The 14,971-nt window shown below is 50.8% G+C and overlaps 1 protein-coding gene across 4 annotated transcripts in view; it reads left to right on the forward strand.

Annotated features, from left to right (window-relative positions):
- Cdh23 (cadherin related 23) overlaps nucleotides 1-14,971 on the forward strand; it is a 360,605-nt gene that overhangs the window by 333,109 nt on the left and 12,525 nt on the right. For 3 of the 4 annotated variants that reach the window (XM_048338969.1, XM_048338966.1, XM_048338967.1), the window contains exons 45-52: nucleotides 757-882; nucleotides 1,467-1,670; nucleotides 4,266-4,724; nucleotides 8,979-9,095; nucleotides 9,840-10,064; nucleotides 10,596-10,765; nucleotides 12,018-12,155; nucleotides 13,266-13,385. In XM_048338969.1, coding sequence (XP_048194926.1) covers nucleotides 757-882; nucleotides 1,467-1,670; nucleotides 4,266-4,724; nucleotides 8,979-9,095; nucleotides 9,840-10,064; nucleotides 10,596-10,765; nucleotides 12,018-12,155; nucleotides 13,266-13,385 — 1,559 coding nt within the window. Of the gene's footprint in view, nucleotides 1-547; nucleotides 883-1,466; nucleotides 1,671-4,265; nucleotides 4,725-8,978; nucleotides 9,096-9,839; nucleotides 10,065-10,595; nucleotides 10,766-12,017; nucleotides 12,156-13,265; nucleotides 13,386-14,971 lie in introns of those variants that run through there. The other variant, XM_048338968.1, reaches the window with a different exon arrangement.

Below are 14,971 nucleotides of genomic sequence, written 5' to 3' on the forward strand. Positions count from 1 at the left end.
CTCTTCAAAGGGATGGTACCTGCCCTTCAATTCAGTCCTTCCATGCCCTGATCCCCAACCTCCCCAGCCCCAAGCTCAGATTCTAAGTACAAAAGAATGAGCTAAGACCATGGCTCACTGGCAGGGCAGCCCCTCCCCTACTTGCCTATGCCCATACCTGTGCATGTCCACAGTGTGGGATTATGCTTGTGCCTAGGTACAATGGGCCCTGTGTACCCACTTGGTGCTCTCTTAGCACTTGTGGCCTACTTCCTGCAGAGGCAGACAAACATGACAAGGAGAACTACTGGATTGTGTGTATTCCCTCATGTACAGGAGGATGGACACACACAAGCCCACGCATGGTTCCTAGCCATGTGTGGTCAGACCGAAGATAGTACATTGCATTACACACATGTGGACAGATGGGCCAACATGGGGGGGCAGGGATACCAAGGAGCCCCCAGACCCTCCTGAGGAGTGGCCAGCCTCAAAGGCTGCTGGGAAGCAGGTGTGGCTCCAGGCGGGCCATCAGGGCTTGTTCACCACTCTTGTGTTTTCTCCCCAGCAGGGCTTTGAGGCCGCTCCCAGGCATCTGCGTTCAGTCTGCCAAGGCTGCCGCAGGCCCGCCCCGGGGCCTCCCTCTCCTGCCCACCCACCCACCTCACCTCCTTTCCCTCTCATCCATCCTCAGCCATGGCTCACTGGGACAGGGACAGGGAGGGGGGAGGGCAGGGGCCAGGTTGGCCTGTGGTGACTCCTCTCCCCCTGGCCCAGGGACTCCCCTCACGGTACTCAATGGGCCCATCCTGGCTCTGGATGCAGACGAGGATGTGTATGCCGTGGTCACCTACCAACTGCTGGGTACCCACAGTGGCCTCTTTGACATCCACAACAGCACGGGTAAGGCCTCTACTCTAGCCTGGCTCTGGGGCAGGCCGGGGCCCCACTGTCTTGTCAAAGGTTCCTCCTCAGTCTGGGGTCCAGGCTTTCATGGGAACCTCAGTTCTCAGAGTCCCCATTCCCACACTGCAGCTGGATTAGGGCAGACAGGGGCCCCAGGAAGTAGCTTGGAGATAATCCAATCACCTGTTGATACCCAGACTCTCCTCTTCAGCTGCGAGTCCCAGCCGACTCCTATCATCTCCCAAGCTCAGGCCACACTGTCAGGTCCTTGTCCGCCCTGGGAGCCATGTCACATCAGTCTGGTTCTAGACAGAGGGCGGATCTGGTGACAAGTACCGACAGAAATGTCCATCCCATGGAGCAGGTCACTCTTCACAGGCAGGACTGGACACTTTGTGGAGGGGCCACCAAGACCCGTGGGTGGTCAGGCCTTTGGGGAAGAAAGTCATTGTGATACTCCTGGTGCACCTTTGTGTTCCGTTTCCATCCCTCCCCCTCTTCTGTCTCCAACCTGTTGATCCTCACTGGCTTGTCCACCTTCTTCCCCTGCTATCTCCCTGTCCGGTGGCGTGGGGTACCAGGCATGGTGACCGTGAGGTCGGGTATCATCATTGACCGGGAGGCCTTCTCGCCCCCCATCCTGGAGCTGCTGCTGCTGGCCGAGGACATCGGGCTGCTCAATGGCACCGCCCAACTGCTTGTCACCATCTTGGATGACAATGACAACTGGCCCACCTTCAGCCCTGCCGTCCTCACCGCCCACTTGCTGGAGAATTGTCCACCAGGTAGGAAGCGCCAGGCTCTAGGCCATGCCCTCCACACCCACTGAGAATTAGTGGATTCTCTACCAGGGACAATTAGGTAGTTCTATGACTGGGGAGAGCACTGGAGCACTTCGTGCCCCTCCTGCCTGCTTCTTTCTCTCACCCTTGTACTGTGTGCAAAAGAAGATGAGCAAGCACCTTCTATCCAGGTCCCTGGATGCAAAGACTGTCTGTTTTAATCAAAATAAGACCACTGTGATTCCCAACCTAATCAAAATTTAGGGGTAGGGGTAGCTCAAAAGGCTAACCAGAAAAAAAAATTTTTTTGGACAAAATAAAGCCAGGTATGGTAGTACATGCTTATAATCCCAGCACTTGGAAGGCTGGAGCAGGAGGATCATAAGTTTTGAGGTCAGCCTGGGATACACAGGAAGACCCTGTCTCAAACAATTATTGGAACAATAATTGAAACAAACCTGGATTCCTTGTTGTAAGTAATAGAAGCACACTACAAAGCTAGGTATTTAAAACAAGTGATACAGTATGAACACAAGTAGTCTGGAAACCTATACTGGCAAATCAAAGAATATGGAAAGCAAAAATTCTACAAAAACATTAAGCAAAAGTATAAAAAAATTCCTGGTATCTATTATGTTAGGTTATATAAGTAGATTACATACAGATCAAATAAATACTTGGTATAGATTCTCAGCCCATGTCAGACACCAAAATAAAATTTGGGGACATCTAAAGAAAATGTAAGGGCTTGGGATATGGCCTAGTGGCAAGAGTGCTTGCCTCGTACACATGAGGCCCTCGGTTCAATTCCCCAGCACCACATATACAGAAAATGGCCAGAAGTGGTGCTGTGGCTCAAGTGGCAGAGTGCTAGCCTTGAGTAAAAAGAAGCCAGGGACAGTGCTCAGGCCCTGAGTCCAAGCCCCAGGACTGGCCAAAAACAAAAATAGATATTTTGGGCTGGGAATATGGCCTAGTGTCAAGAGTGCTTGCCTCGTATACATGAGGCCCTGGGTTCGATTCCTCAGCACCACATATACAGAAAATGGCCAGAAGTGGCACTGTGGCTCAAGTGGCAGAGTGCTAGCCTTGAGCACAAAAGAAGTCAGGGACAGTGCTCAGGCCCTGAGTTCACAGCCCAGGACTGGCCAAAAGAAAAAAAAAAAGAAAATGTAAGAACAGAAAATACTGGAAAATAAAAGAATAATATGAGGAGAATATTTAATTCTGAATAAGAAGGTTCTATACATAAGAAGAATAACTCATAAAATGCTAAATTTCAGGGGCTAGGAATATGGCCTAGTGGTAGAGTGCTTGCCTCAAATACATGAAGCCCTGGGTTCGATTCCTCAGCACCACATATATAGAAAAAGCCAGAAGTGATGCTGTGGCTCAAGTGGTAGAGTACTAGCCTTGAGCAAAAGGAAGCCAGGGACAGTGCTCAGGCCCTGAGTTCAAGCCCCAGGACTGGCAAAAAAAAAAGCCAAGTTTTAGTACATAAAAATTAGAACTTCTAGCTGGGACATTGGTTCACACCTGTAATCCTACTCAAGAGGCTAAAATCAATACTAGCCCAATAAGACAAATCTGAAAAACCACTTATTTCTAGTTTATCAGCAAAAAGTCAGAACTGGAGGCATAGTTCAAACAGTAGAGCACCAGCCATGAGCAAAAAAGGCAAGCAAAAGCATGAGCCCCAGTAAGCACACACATGTTGTTTTATCTCAGTGGTAGAGCATAAGTTTAGCATTCATCCCCAACCCCTCAAAAGAATTAAAACTAATACTGAAAGATCAAACCACAAACTGAGGAAAAGATCTCTTGCCAAAATACCTGAGATAATCAAGTTTAAGAGGAAAGGGTTCTCCTGGCTCTTACCTGTGGAGGTTTCAGTCCATGTTGAAATGCTTTGGGCTGTGGTGAGGCAGAATTTCCTGGTGGGAACTCAGAGTGGAGCAAACTGCTCACCTTATAAGGGGCTGGAAAGAAAGAAGGGGGAGGGCAAGATCCCAGTGCCTCCTTGAAAGACAAGCTACCCTATATCCTATGGTGTCTTTCAACCAGGACCTACAAAAAGCATTGTGGACCAAGTCTTTAATAACTGGGCCTTTACCCAAACCATACTGGTCATAATTATACAGTAAATTGTATAAATTGATAGGAAAGTAGGCAAAACAAGCAATAACTTGCCATTAAATTACAGAACATTATTTAATCAAAGAACTTTTTAAATTTTTCCTGTTAAGTTGCAGACTTACTTTTCCTGGCACCAGGGCTTGAAATTGGGGCCTCTCTCTTGCTTGGCTCTTTTTGTTCAAGGCTGGAGCTCTACCACTTGAGCCACACCTCCATTTCTAAGGTAGTTACTTGGAGAATAAGAGTCTCCTAGGTTTATCTGCCAAGACTGCCTTCAAACCTAGATCCTCGGCTCTCAGCCTCCTGAGTAGCTAGGATTATAGGCATGAGCCACCAGCATTCAGCTACATAAATTCTCAAAAGATAAATGCCATTGAGACTACAGTAGGAAGAGACCTTTCTTGGTATGGGCTTTCTGGACAAAGCCTGGGTACTCAGCTGTTCCCCACCCCTGCCCCACAGGATTCTCGGTTCTTCAAGTCACAGCCACCGATGAGGACAGTGGTCTCAATGGGGAGCTGACCTACCGAATAGAAGCTGGGGCTCAGGACCGCTTCCTCATCCATCCAGTCACCGGCGTCATCAGTGTTGGCGATGTGACCATTGACCGGGAGGAACAAGAGTCCTACAGGCTGACAGTGGTGGCCACCGACCGGGGCACTGTGCCCCTCTCAGGCACAGCGATAGTCACCATATTGATTGATGACATCAATGACTCTCGCCCTGAGTTCCTCAACCCCATCCAGACGGTAAGCGTGCTAGAATCTGCAGAGCCGGGCACTGTCATTGCCAATGTCACCGCCATCGACCTCGACCTCAACCCAAAGCTGGAGTATCACATTATCAGCATCGTGGCCAAAGACGACACTGACCGTCTGGTGCCTAACCAGGAGGATGCCTTTGCTGTGAATATTAACACAGGTACAAGGGCCTGCTGCTGCCCAACACCCCTCCCTCCCTCTCCTTTCCTCCCTCCCTTTCCTTTCCTCCTTCTCTCTCCTTTCCTCCTTCCCTCTCTCTCTCCTTTCCTTCCTCTTTTTCCCCTTCCCTCTCCCTTCCTTCCCTCTCCCTTCTCTCCTGCTCCTTTGGTACTCCCTTCTAACAACATCCACCCCCCTTTTCCTTCTCTCCCCTGCTTCCTCCCTCTTTCCTCTCTCTTCCTCCTCCCTTGACCAGTGCCTCTGAGTTTTCTGGCTCTTCTGCTCTACAGATTGCACAAGTGCCCATCTTGCCACACCCAGGCCAGCATTCTGTATTATAGTTTTCATGTTTATAATAGTAAATAAAGCAAAATAACACCTTGTTTTAATAATGCATTGCTTTAATAACTACAGTCAACCAAACACTTCCTTCATGACTATACCACCCATTTAAATTGTTTACTTTTATCATACCCTTAATTTTTTTGTAACTATGATTTTCATAACACAAAGGGAGCAGTCCATGGCTTGTCTTTCACAATTTATGCTGTTGATTGTATTTTGATGTTCTATTTTTCCCCCAAAAGTTCAGTGTTTTGATTTAGGGAAAAGCCATGGAAAGCCCAGGGGATGACAAGAATTACCATCGCTCTGGCAAAAGTGCTAAACAATCATTGATCAGTTTTGTTTTGTTTGATAAGGCCTCCCTATGTAGCCCAGGCTAGCTTTGAACTCTATTCTGCCTCTGTCACCCCATCACCTGAGTGCTGAGATTATAGACACACACCATCTACCACCAAACCATTGTTAGAGAAAAGTACATGAGCTTTCTGTATGTGTCTGACAGAGTGCTGGACGATGTTGGCACTGGTGGCACCATGCGAGCACTGGGTCTCTCAAGCACTACATGTAGGAGTTAAGATCATTCTGTCATCAGCCAGCAGCCCAGCATACATTACACTCAGGCCTCATGGCCCCACAGTTCTTTTTCCTACATGTCCCAAAGCACTTCCCAGCATGAGATGGGGCTGCCTCAGCACTTCCTGTGACAGTGCACACCCACAAGATTAGACATTAAAAAGTAGTGGCTTGGGGCTGGGGATATGGCCTAGTGGCAAGAGTGCTTGCCTCGTATACATGAGGCCCTGGGTTCAATTCCCCAGCACCACATATACAGAAAATGGCCAGAAGTGGCGGTGTGGCTCAAGTGGCAGAGTGCTAGCCTTGAGCAAAGAGAAGCCAGGGACAGCACTCAGACCCTGAGTCCAAGCCCCAGGACTGCCCCCCCCAAAAAAAGTAGTGGCTTGTGCCTCTAATCCTAGTTACCATGGAGGCTGAGGTATGAGGATCAAGGTTCAAAGCCAGCTGGCACCAGAAATTCTGTGAGATTTATCTCCAGTTAACTACCAGAAATGAAGTAGAGCTGTGGCTCCAGTAGTAGGGCACTAACCTTGAGCCAAAAAAAGCTCAGTGACAGTACCAGGCCCTGAATTCAAGCCCTGGGGCCAGCACACACACACACACACACACACACACACACACACACGTACAAGGTGTACACAAGGCAGCAATTGAAAGCCATAGAGGAGACACAGACAACAAGGTAGGTCAACCTTACAATAAAGGACTTACTGAAAAGTACAAGAAATGGATACCACAATACTATTTGCAGAACTGAATGCCAGCAAGTTATACATGTAATCCTAGCTACTCACAAGGCTGGGATCTTAAGAATTGTGGTTCAAAGCCAGCCTGGGCAGACAAAGCCAAAAGACACTTATCTCCAGTTAACCAAAAGCCAGAGCTGGAGGCGTGGCTCAAGAGGCAGAGAATCAACTATGAGTGAGAAACCCAATCAAGAACAGAACCCCAAGTTCAAGCTCTGGTACCAGCACATACACAAAATATTCTTTAAGGTAGATACAAGTGGTACATGCCTGGGATCCCAGCTATTTAGGAGATTGAGATTATTAGGGTCACAGCTCCAGGACAGCCTGGTCAAAAAATAGTTTATGAGATGCTCAAGGAGGAACCAGAGGCAGTGATACATGGCCATTATCCTAGCTTCACAGAAGCCTGGCCTCAGTGAATTGTGCCCAGGCAGGAGTCGAGACTGTATCTCAAAATTGAGGAGGATAAATCAGGGCCGAATGTGTGTCCCAGCAATACATGCACCTGTGTAGCAAGTCAAGCCGTGAGTTCAGGGCTGGGAATATGGCCTAGTGGCAAAAGTGCTTGCCTCGTATACATGAAGCCCTGGGTTCGATTCCTCAGCACCACATATATAGAAAAAGCCAGAAGTGGTGCTGTGGCTCAAGTGGCAGAGTACTAGCCTTGAGCAAAAAGAAGCTCAGGGACAGTGCTCAGGCCCTGAGTTCAAGCCCCAGGACTGGCAAAAAAAAAAAAAAAGACTGGAGCTCAAACCTAAGGACTGCTTCCCCCCCTCAAAAAAATGCTCTTTAATGCCTGAGGGAAATAAGGGGGAAGAATAAGGAAATGTTAACTGATTGCCTGAGAGAAGTAAAGGGGAGGAATAAGGAAATAGAAGGGAATAAAAGGCAAAACATCAATTACCACAACATGCAATAAAACAAAGTCACATTAACTCTGTCTGCATTCAGAGCCTGAGGAAACAAAATCCCTGAGCTTTGGAGAGGTTGGGGTAGAATCGGCCCCTCTTGGGTTACAGTTCCTGGCCGTGCTGGTTGGTCAGGACCATGGAGAGCTGCTCTGCACCCTGCTACCTGGCCAGGAAGTGGCGCCCAAACCTTCATCACTTAATTTTTCTTTTCTGTTCTTTTAGCTTCCTACTGACTCTCTTCTCTTTTTTTTTCTTTCCAGTGTCTTTTTTCTTCCTCTCCCTCGTTCTCTCCTACCCTTCTTACCTTCCCTCCCTTTTCTTGCCAGAGCCTCAGCCCCTGAGCTTTCCACTCTATAAACTGGGCTCCCACTTGCTGATCCCACATCCTCTCCCTTTGCCTGTTCCCCTCCCCCTCCTCACCCCTCCTGCCCTGGCCACCTCTGACCCCACACCCTGCTCTGTTCTTCCCTGCTGCACCGTGAACTAACCAAAGTTAATCCTCTTCTCTCTTCCTCATGGCTGGCAGGCCCGCAGGTTTGAGCTCTGTTTCTGTCACCTCCCACCTCATCTCCTCTCTGCTTCACCCCATTGCCTTCCTCCATGCCCACACCCCCCCCACCCTTCCTGCCCTGTGGGGCCGGTCCAGGCCGTGCCCAGCCTTTGCAGACTGAACGCAGCTGCCCTCTCCCCATCCTCGCTCCCCAGCCTGGGGGACGGGGAGCGAGAGTAGGAAGAGGAGGAGGAGGAGGAGGCAGAGGCCCAGGGTAAGTGACTGCCCATGCCTGGGGACCCGTGGAGGACAGCAGCCCAGCAGGGGGTCTGTTGAGGGGAAACACATCCTGAGATCCCAAGTGCCTGAGAGGGACAGGAGGTCTCCTTGTAGGGTAAAGGAGGAGTTGTGATTTGGAGCCGCCAGGCCTAGGGCAAGCAGGAGGAAGAAAAGACCCCAGCACAGTCAATTCTACAATCAGCCAGTAGGTCTGTCCAACCTGACCCAAGCTTCTGAAGCATTCCTTTCTGACTCAGGGAACACACAGAGACTGCGGGGGCCATAGGTACACATTCCCAGTCCCTCCTGCAGGGAACCCGGAACCGTGCCCCACAAGACAGTACATGACACCTGGGACTCCCAGCTGGTCCCTTAAGCACAGTAGCCCCCCATAGTACCCAGTTGTATGACCTTCCTTTATTCTTGATCTCCTTAGAATATAGCATTTTCAAAATTGTGATATTTTTTACAATGATGTATCAATTTAAACACATCCACTTGGTTATAGAATACAAGCAGTTTTTAAACAAAATCACACCACCCTCCCTATGTGCCTGGCAAATGTTCTAAGTACTTGGAAAATGGAATCACATTTAATTTTTCTAATCAGAAGAGTCCTGTGCAATAGGTACTGTAATATCCCCCCCCCCACTCTCCCCACACACACTTTAATAAATGAGCAAACAGAAGCACAGAGAGGTTAGACAACTTGCGCAAGGCACACACAGCCAGTAAACACTGGCTGGTGTGCCTCCATCTATGCAAGTGGCTGTGTGAGCTGCACAGCCATGAGACATATGACTGCCCCCTGCAGGGACTGGGAGGTAGGCCAGGAGCTCCCCCTGGGAGGCCCAGATTGTAGATTCCCTCCCCCGGAGCTGAACCTGACCTGGTCTGGTCCACAGGGTCTGTAATGGTGAAGTCTCCACTGAACCGGGAGCTGGTTGCCACCTATGAGGTCACTCTGTCAGTGACTGACAATGCCAGCGACCTACCAGAGCGTTCTGTCAGCGTGCCAAATGGTAAGCTTTCCCTTGCCAGTTTCTCTTATTGGTCCCTCAGAGCCAGTGTGGGTGGGGCCAGGTTCGGGCAGAGAACCAGCAGCAGGTACAAGCCTGACCCAAAGAGGGAGTGAGCCTCAGGACTTAGCCACAGGGCTGCCTGTGGAAGCCATGGCATTTGCACAGAGGAAAAGGAGGTGACTCAAGGCCACAGACACCACACTGAGCATGATGATGGAAGAGGAGGGCCAGCTGCTGCCATTTGTCCGCAGCCTGGGCTACGAGGTGGGGGCTGCTGGATGTTGGATGGAGTAGGCAGGGACAGAGTGGAGCACTGGGGTGAGGACAATGGCTGGGGTGAGGAGTGGGGCCTGATAGGCACTGACTGCTTCTTAAGTTTTTCCAAAGTAAGGGCACAAGTTCTGAGATTAGAGAATGGACTCAAAGAGAAAATTTATTAGGGAAGGTCTCAGAGATAGATCATCCTATCTCACTGGCCAGCTTAGGTTCAGGAAGAGCCAGGGACTCTACCAAGGCCACTTAGCCACTGTGTACAACCCAAGTCCTTCCCCTGGCAGAAGGGCAATGACCAGGCCAGAGGATATGATGCGAGAAGTCCCAGGAAGGCTGTGACAGGCTGCCATCCTTTGGGCTTGGATGAGGCTTCTGAAGGCCTGGCTAACCATCTTTATGCCTCCCCTCCTCTCCTCCTCCTCTCCTCCTTTCTTCCTTTTTTCCTTTCTGCAAACCCTACCTCTACTCTAGCCAAGCTGACAGTCAACATCCTGGACGTCAATGACAATACACCACAGTTCAAGCCCTTTGGGATCACCTACTACACAGAGCGGATCCTTGAGGGGGCCACCCCAGGCACTACACTCATTGCTGTGGCAGCTGTGGATCCTGACAAGGGTCTCAATGGGCTAATCACCTACACTCTGCTCCACCTCACACCCCCAGGCTATGTCCAGCTGGAAGACTCCTCAGCTGGTAGGTGGGAAATCTGGAGATGACGGGGACAGAGGTGTTACACCCACCAGCCTCCAAGCAGGACCATGGACGGCTTCTCACCCACTGGTGGAGGGCTGGGTGGAGCAGGGGAGGGCCACCTCAGCCCTGCAATGGGCTGGGCCAGATCCAGTATGGCAGACATCCTATTATTCACTTCTGGATGCTTGGAGTAGAGAAAAAGACAGAGGTACCTGGTCCTGGTTGGGATGGGAGCCCCAGTTGTCTGCTGGAATCTATCTTCATCATCCACCTTCCTGTAACAATTAGTGTTGCCCAGGGGGAGGGCTCTCCAAGGAGGGCCTGGGTTCCTCAAGGTCCTTATCAGTGCTCCAGGAAGGACAGCCCAATGTCAAGTCTTCTTAGCCCTCTGGCCTTTTCAAAGAGCAGTGTTGCCTGCCTACCCTCCTTCAAGGGGCACGCCTGCCCCTCAGAGCCCCAGGCCCATCTCAGGTCCAGAGAGCTGCTACAAGTGAGGAGTGGCCCTGACCCATGGGTGTCTCTGTGTCTCAGGGAAGGTCATTGCCAACCGGACAGTAGACTACGAGGAGGTACACTGGCTCAACTTCACAGTGAGGGCCTCGGACAACGGGTCCCCACCCCGGGCAGCTGAGATCCCCGTCTACCTGGAGATCGTGGACATCAACGACAACAACCCCATCTTCGACCAGCCCTCCTACCAGGTTGGTGGTCAGGCCGACAGATTAGGCAAGACCTGTGCCCAGGGTTTGTCGGGCCTTATTACCTCCTGTGTAGTCCCCTTTCACCCTCAAAAGTAAGCCGCCAGTCCCGCAGACGGCAAAGCTGGAGTGAGGGTTACATGCAAGCCTTGGCATGTGTGGCCGCAAGATGGGGCGCCCCCCCACTCGCTAAGAATAAGGAGGCAGGACATGCAGGCTGTCTCGGGGAAAACTTCTGGGAAGTCCATCCTTTTACTCAGGGGAGGTGTTTATATGACAGTAATGGCGGCAGGAAGGGGAGGGACTAACTGGATTCTAGCTGTTGGGGATTCAGCTTGGCCTTAAAGGGGGAAGGGCAACTAGAGCTCCCGAGACGCTGCCCTTCCCCCAGCCCTGGGGCAGTGTGGAAGGTGTGGAAGGTGGCCCTTCCCACCTTCCGGGCTCAACCGGAAGAGAAGCAAAGCAGCCCCCGCCTCTCGGCTCGGCCACGTGTGTAATGGCGGAGACCTGGTCCTGGGGGGGGGGGGTCTCCGCCTATAGAGGAAGTTCCGTGACATCACCTGATGGACAGCCCATTAGCCAATCGTTAATATTCAGTTAGTCCCTCCTCTTCCTGCCTGCCATTACTGTTATATAAACCCCTCCCTGATTAAAGTTCTTTGTGACTGGTGGACCATCGAACTGGCTCCCCAAAAATCTCTGTCCTGCATCTGCTCCTGATACGTGAGGGGAACGGGGGGGGGGGGAGGTTTCAGCATCCTACCTCAGCTCAGCCCGATAAAGACACGCTCTGCCCCTCCTGCTGGCGGGAGAAGCAGAGCCGAGTGTCTTTCATAATTTGGGATTTGGCATCTCCTCGGGAAAAGAGGAGGGACGGGGAATTTGAGCCCCACAACTAGCAATAGGTTGATGAGCTATCCATCACAGTGATGTCACGGAACTTCCCCCAGAGGCGGAGATCACAGCCCACAGGACCGCCCCCTGGGCTCCAGCCAGCGCCATTTTGACACACACACGTGCGTGCTCCAAGACGAGAGGCAGGGCTGGTTTGGGCCTCTTCCGGTTCCAACCCGGAAGTGGGTAGGAGTGGATAACAGCCACGCAGCCCCAGGGCGGGAGAAAGGGGCGGTCTCTCAGGACCTGCCAAGCCGATGCCCCAACAGGGTTGGTATAGCTTTTGTCCCATATGCCAGTGCAGAGACTGTGAGTATTTTGGACAAGGTATGAACTCCAGAGCTTGGTCCACTCTCTGCAGGAGGCCGTCTTGGAGGATGTACCTGTGGGCACTGTCATCCTGACCGTCACTGCTACTGATGCAGACTCGGGAAATTTTGCTGTTATTGAGTACAGCCTGGGTGATGGGGAGGGCAAGTTTGCCATCAACCCCACCACGGTAAGCGGGCCACAGTGGGCTAGGGCTGGAAGTGGGAAGTCCCAGGATTCCAAGCTGGAAAGCCACCCAGATTTACATTTGTTCTGTTGTTTCTGGGCCCTGCCGCTTGGACATCAGCAACCTCTGAGGTCTTTTAATGCAGTTGGAAAACTCAGTTACACACACACACACACACACACACACACACGCGCGCGCGCATGCACTGCCTACGACCTATGCCCAGCTTGTGCAGAAGGAAGTAACTACAGTCCTTAGGAAGTGACCCTTTGTGGAACAGGAACTTCTTAGATGTGAAGGTCCATGGGACTGCTTTTGAGGACTACCAAAAACCAGGCAACAATGGCTCACACCTGTAATCCTAGCTACTCAGAAGGCTGAGGTATAATGATCAAGGTTCAAAGCCAGCCCAGGCAGGAAAGTCTGTGAGACTCTTATCTAACTTCCAAAAAACTGGAAGTGGCACTGTGGCTCAAAGTGGTAGAGCACTAGCCTTGAGTACAAAAGTTCAAGGACAGTGACCAGGCCCTGAGTTCAAGCCCCAGTACACACACACATACACACACACGGAAAGTAGGCACAGTGTTTGAGTACCTACTGTATGCATGGCTTTATGTTCAGTGTGGATGGAAGGAAAAAACCTTAAGGGTCAGATGTCCATGTTCCCAGCCATCTCAGACCTGTGGGAGACTAAAACTTTGGAAGAAAACATAGGTCATGAATTCACATGTCGGCTCATTGGTTCAGAGCTGCTATTTTCAATATGTGAGAGAGTCAAATGGCCAGGAAGTATTTGGTGAGCAGAACCTTTCCTGTTACTAGAGCTGGCACAGGACTTTGCCTCCCACTGCCCCTCTCTGCCGGTCCCCCAGCTCTTTGCCCATCAGTGGGGCTCACTCTTGTTCCATCTGATAGCTAGACATAGCTCCTGGCCTGGATGCAGCTAGAATCTCTGTCAGGCTCGGGTCAGTCTGGGCTGGTGTTCTCAGGGGTAGGGAGAGCACAAATAGTCACTAGGATCTCAGGGACCAGGCTTTTGTTCAGTGCCATACCTCCAGATGCCCCATCCATGCCTGTTGAATGAAGGACTTGAAAGGCCTTTCCCCTGACTAGGGGGACATCTACATCCTGAGCACGCTGGACCGGGAGAAGAAGGATCACTATATCCTGACTGCCTTGGCCAAGGACAACCCTGGGGATATAGCCAGCAACCGTCGAGAAAACTCGGTGCAGGTAAGAGGACCAACCTGAGCAGGGGACAGCAGATGTGAGGGTGGGGGTGGGCCAATGAGGTCAGTAAATGAAGTCTGAAAGCAGGGAGACAGGGCCCCTAGTCCCTTCAAACATGGTTGCAGACAGGAAAAGGCAAGAGGTTGCCTCCTGACTTCCAATGGCTGGGGACATCTCCTGTGTCACACTGCTCCTGGGACAGCTGGGCACACCTGGGTGTGGCCATGCCAAGCAGGCCAGCAACCCAGCCTAAGGAGGAACTAATCATCTTATTTATGACCTCCTCCCCCACCCTCCCACCCCACCCCCTTTTGTTTGAGACAAAAATCTTACTATGTGGCCCATTTCAACTTGTGATCCTTACGTTTCACATTCAGGGATGACAGACCTGTATTGTCATGCCAAACCTGTTTATGACTTTTTAAAAAACACTAATTTATTATAAAGGTAATGTACAGGAGGGTTACAGTTACATAAGTCAGGTAAAGAGTACACTTCTTTTTGAACAATGTTCCCCCACCTCCCTCTTCCCCTGGCACTCTCTGTTTTTCCCTCCCATCCTCCACCTGCAAATTATATAGTTCATTTTTAACACAGGGTCTAGTGAGTACCATTGCTACATTTTTTCACCCGTTGTCCCTCCATTTCTGAGTATGACTCTTAACTGTTGAGTGATCAGATGTGCAGCATCCTTCCCCTCTGGGCTCTGGTGTTATTCTGAGGCTTTATCTCTTACACTTTCCCTCCCACACTGAAGCTTAAACCCAGGGCCTCGATGATCGCCACAAACTGCAGCCCTTTTGTTTGTATGTTGTTTTTGAAATAAGATCCTGGCTAACGTTGCCAGGCTGACCTGGAACTCATGATGCTCTTGTCTCCACCTCTCAAATAGCTGGGATTATAGGCTTGTGCCAGCGCATGGTTCACAACTATACCCTTCTTAGCTCTTTGTCTCTTTTTCTATCCCAAGTCCCAATATTTTGCTGCTTCTGTTCCCCATGATTACACAAAGGAAACTGCTGAATGAATGGAGGATGAGAAGCCAAAGAGGCCTAGATTCGTGCACGCATACATACACACACACACACACACACACACACACACACACACACATATGCATGCCAGTAGTGTGGCTTGAACAGAGCCTCTGGCTCCTACTTGGCTTTCTCACTCAAGGCTGGCACTGCAACACTTGAGTCAAGCCTCCACTTTCACCTTTCTTTGCTGGTTCATCAGCGATAAGAGCCTCACAGACTTGGCGTTGGCTTCGAACTAGGATCCTGATTTCAGCCTCCTGAGTAGCTAGGATTATAGGTCTGAGCCACCAGCAACTGACTCCAGGTTCTCTTTTTCAGGGAGAGGGACATTTCTGGGAGCACTCACACATACACTATTTCACATGCATACACCAGGCTGGGAAAAGCATGGCCCATGGGGTGGAAGACTAAGGTTCTGGAACTGAGCCCTGTGCATTTGTTGGTGGGCCTCTCTGGCCACAATCATCTGTCTGTGGATGTGGCCCTAGGAAACAGGGCGGTGAGAAGGCCTGAGCCTGCTTTGCTATGCTGGGCTCTGGTGCACTCAGCATG

This window comes from Perognathus longimembris, chromosome 2 (genome assembly GCF_023159225.1).
Source record: "Perognathus longimembris pacificus isolate PPM17 chromosome 2, ASM2315922v1, whole genome shotgun sequence".
Classification (NCBI taxonomy): domain Eukaryota; kingdom Metazoa; phylum Chordata; class Mammalia; order Rodentia; family Heteromyidae; genus Perognathus; species Perognathus longimembris.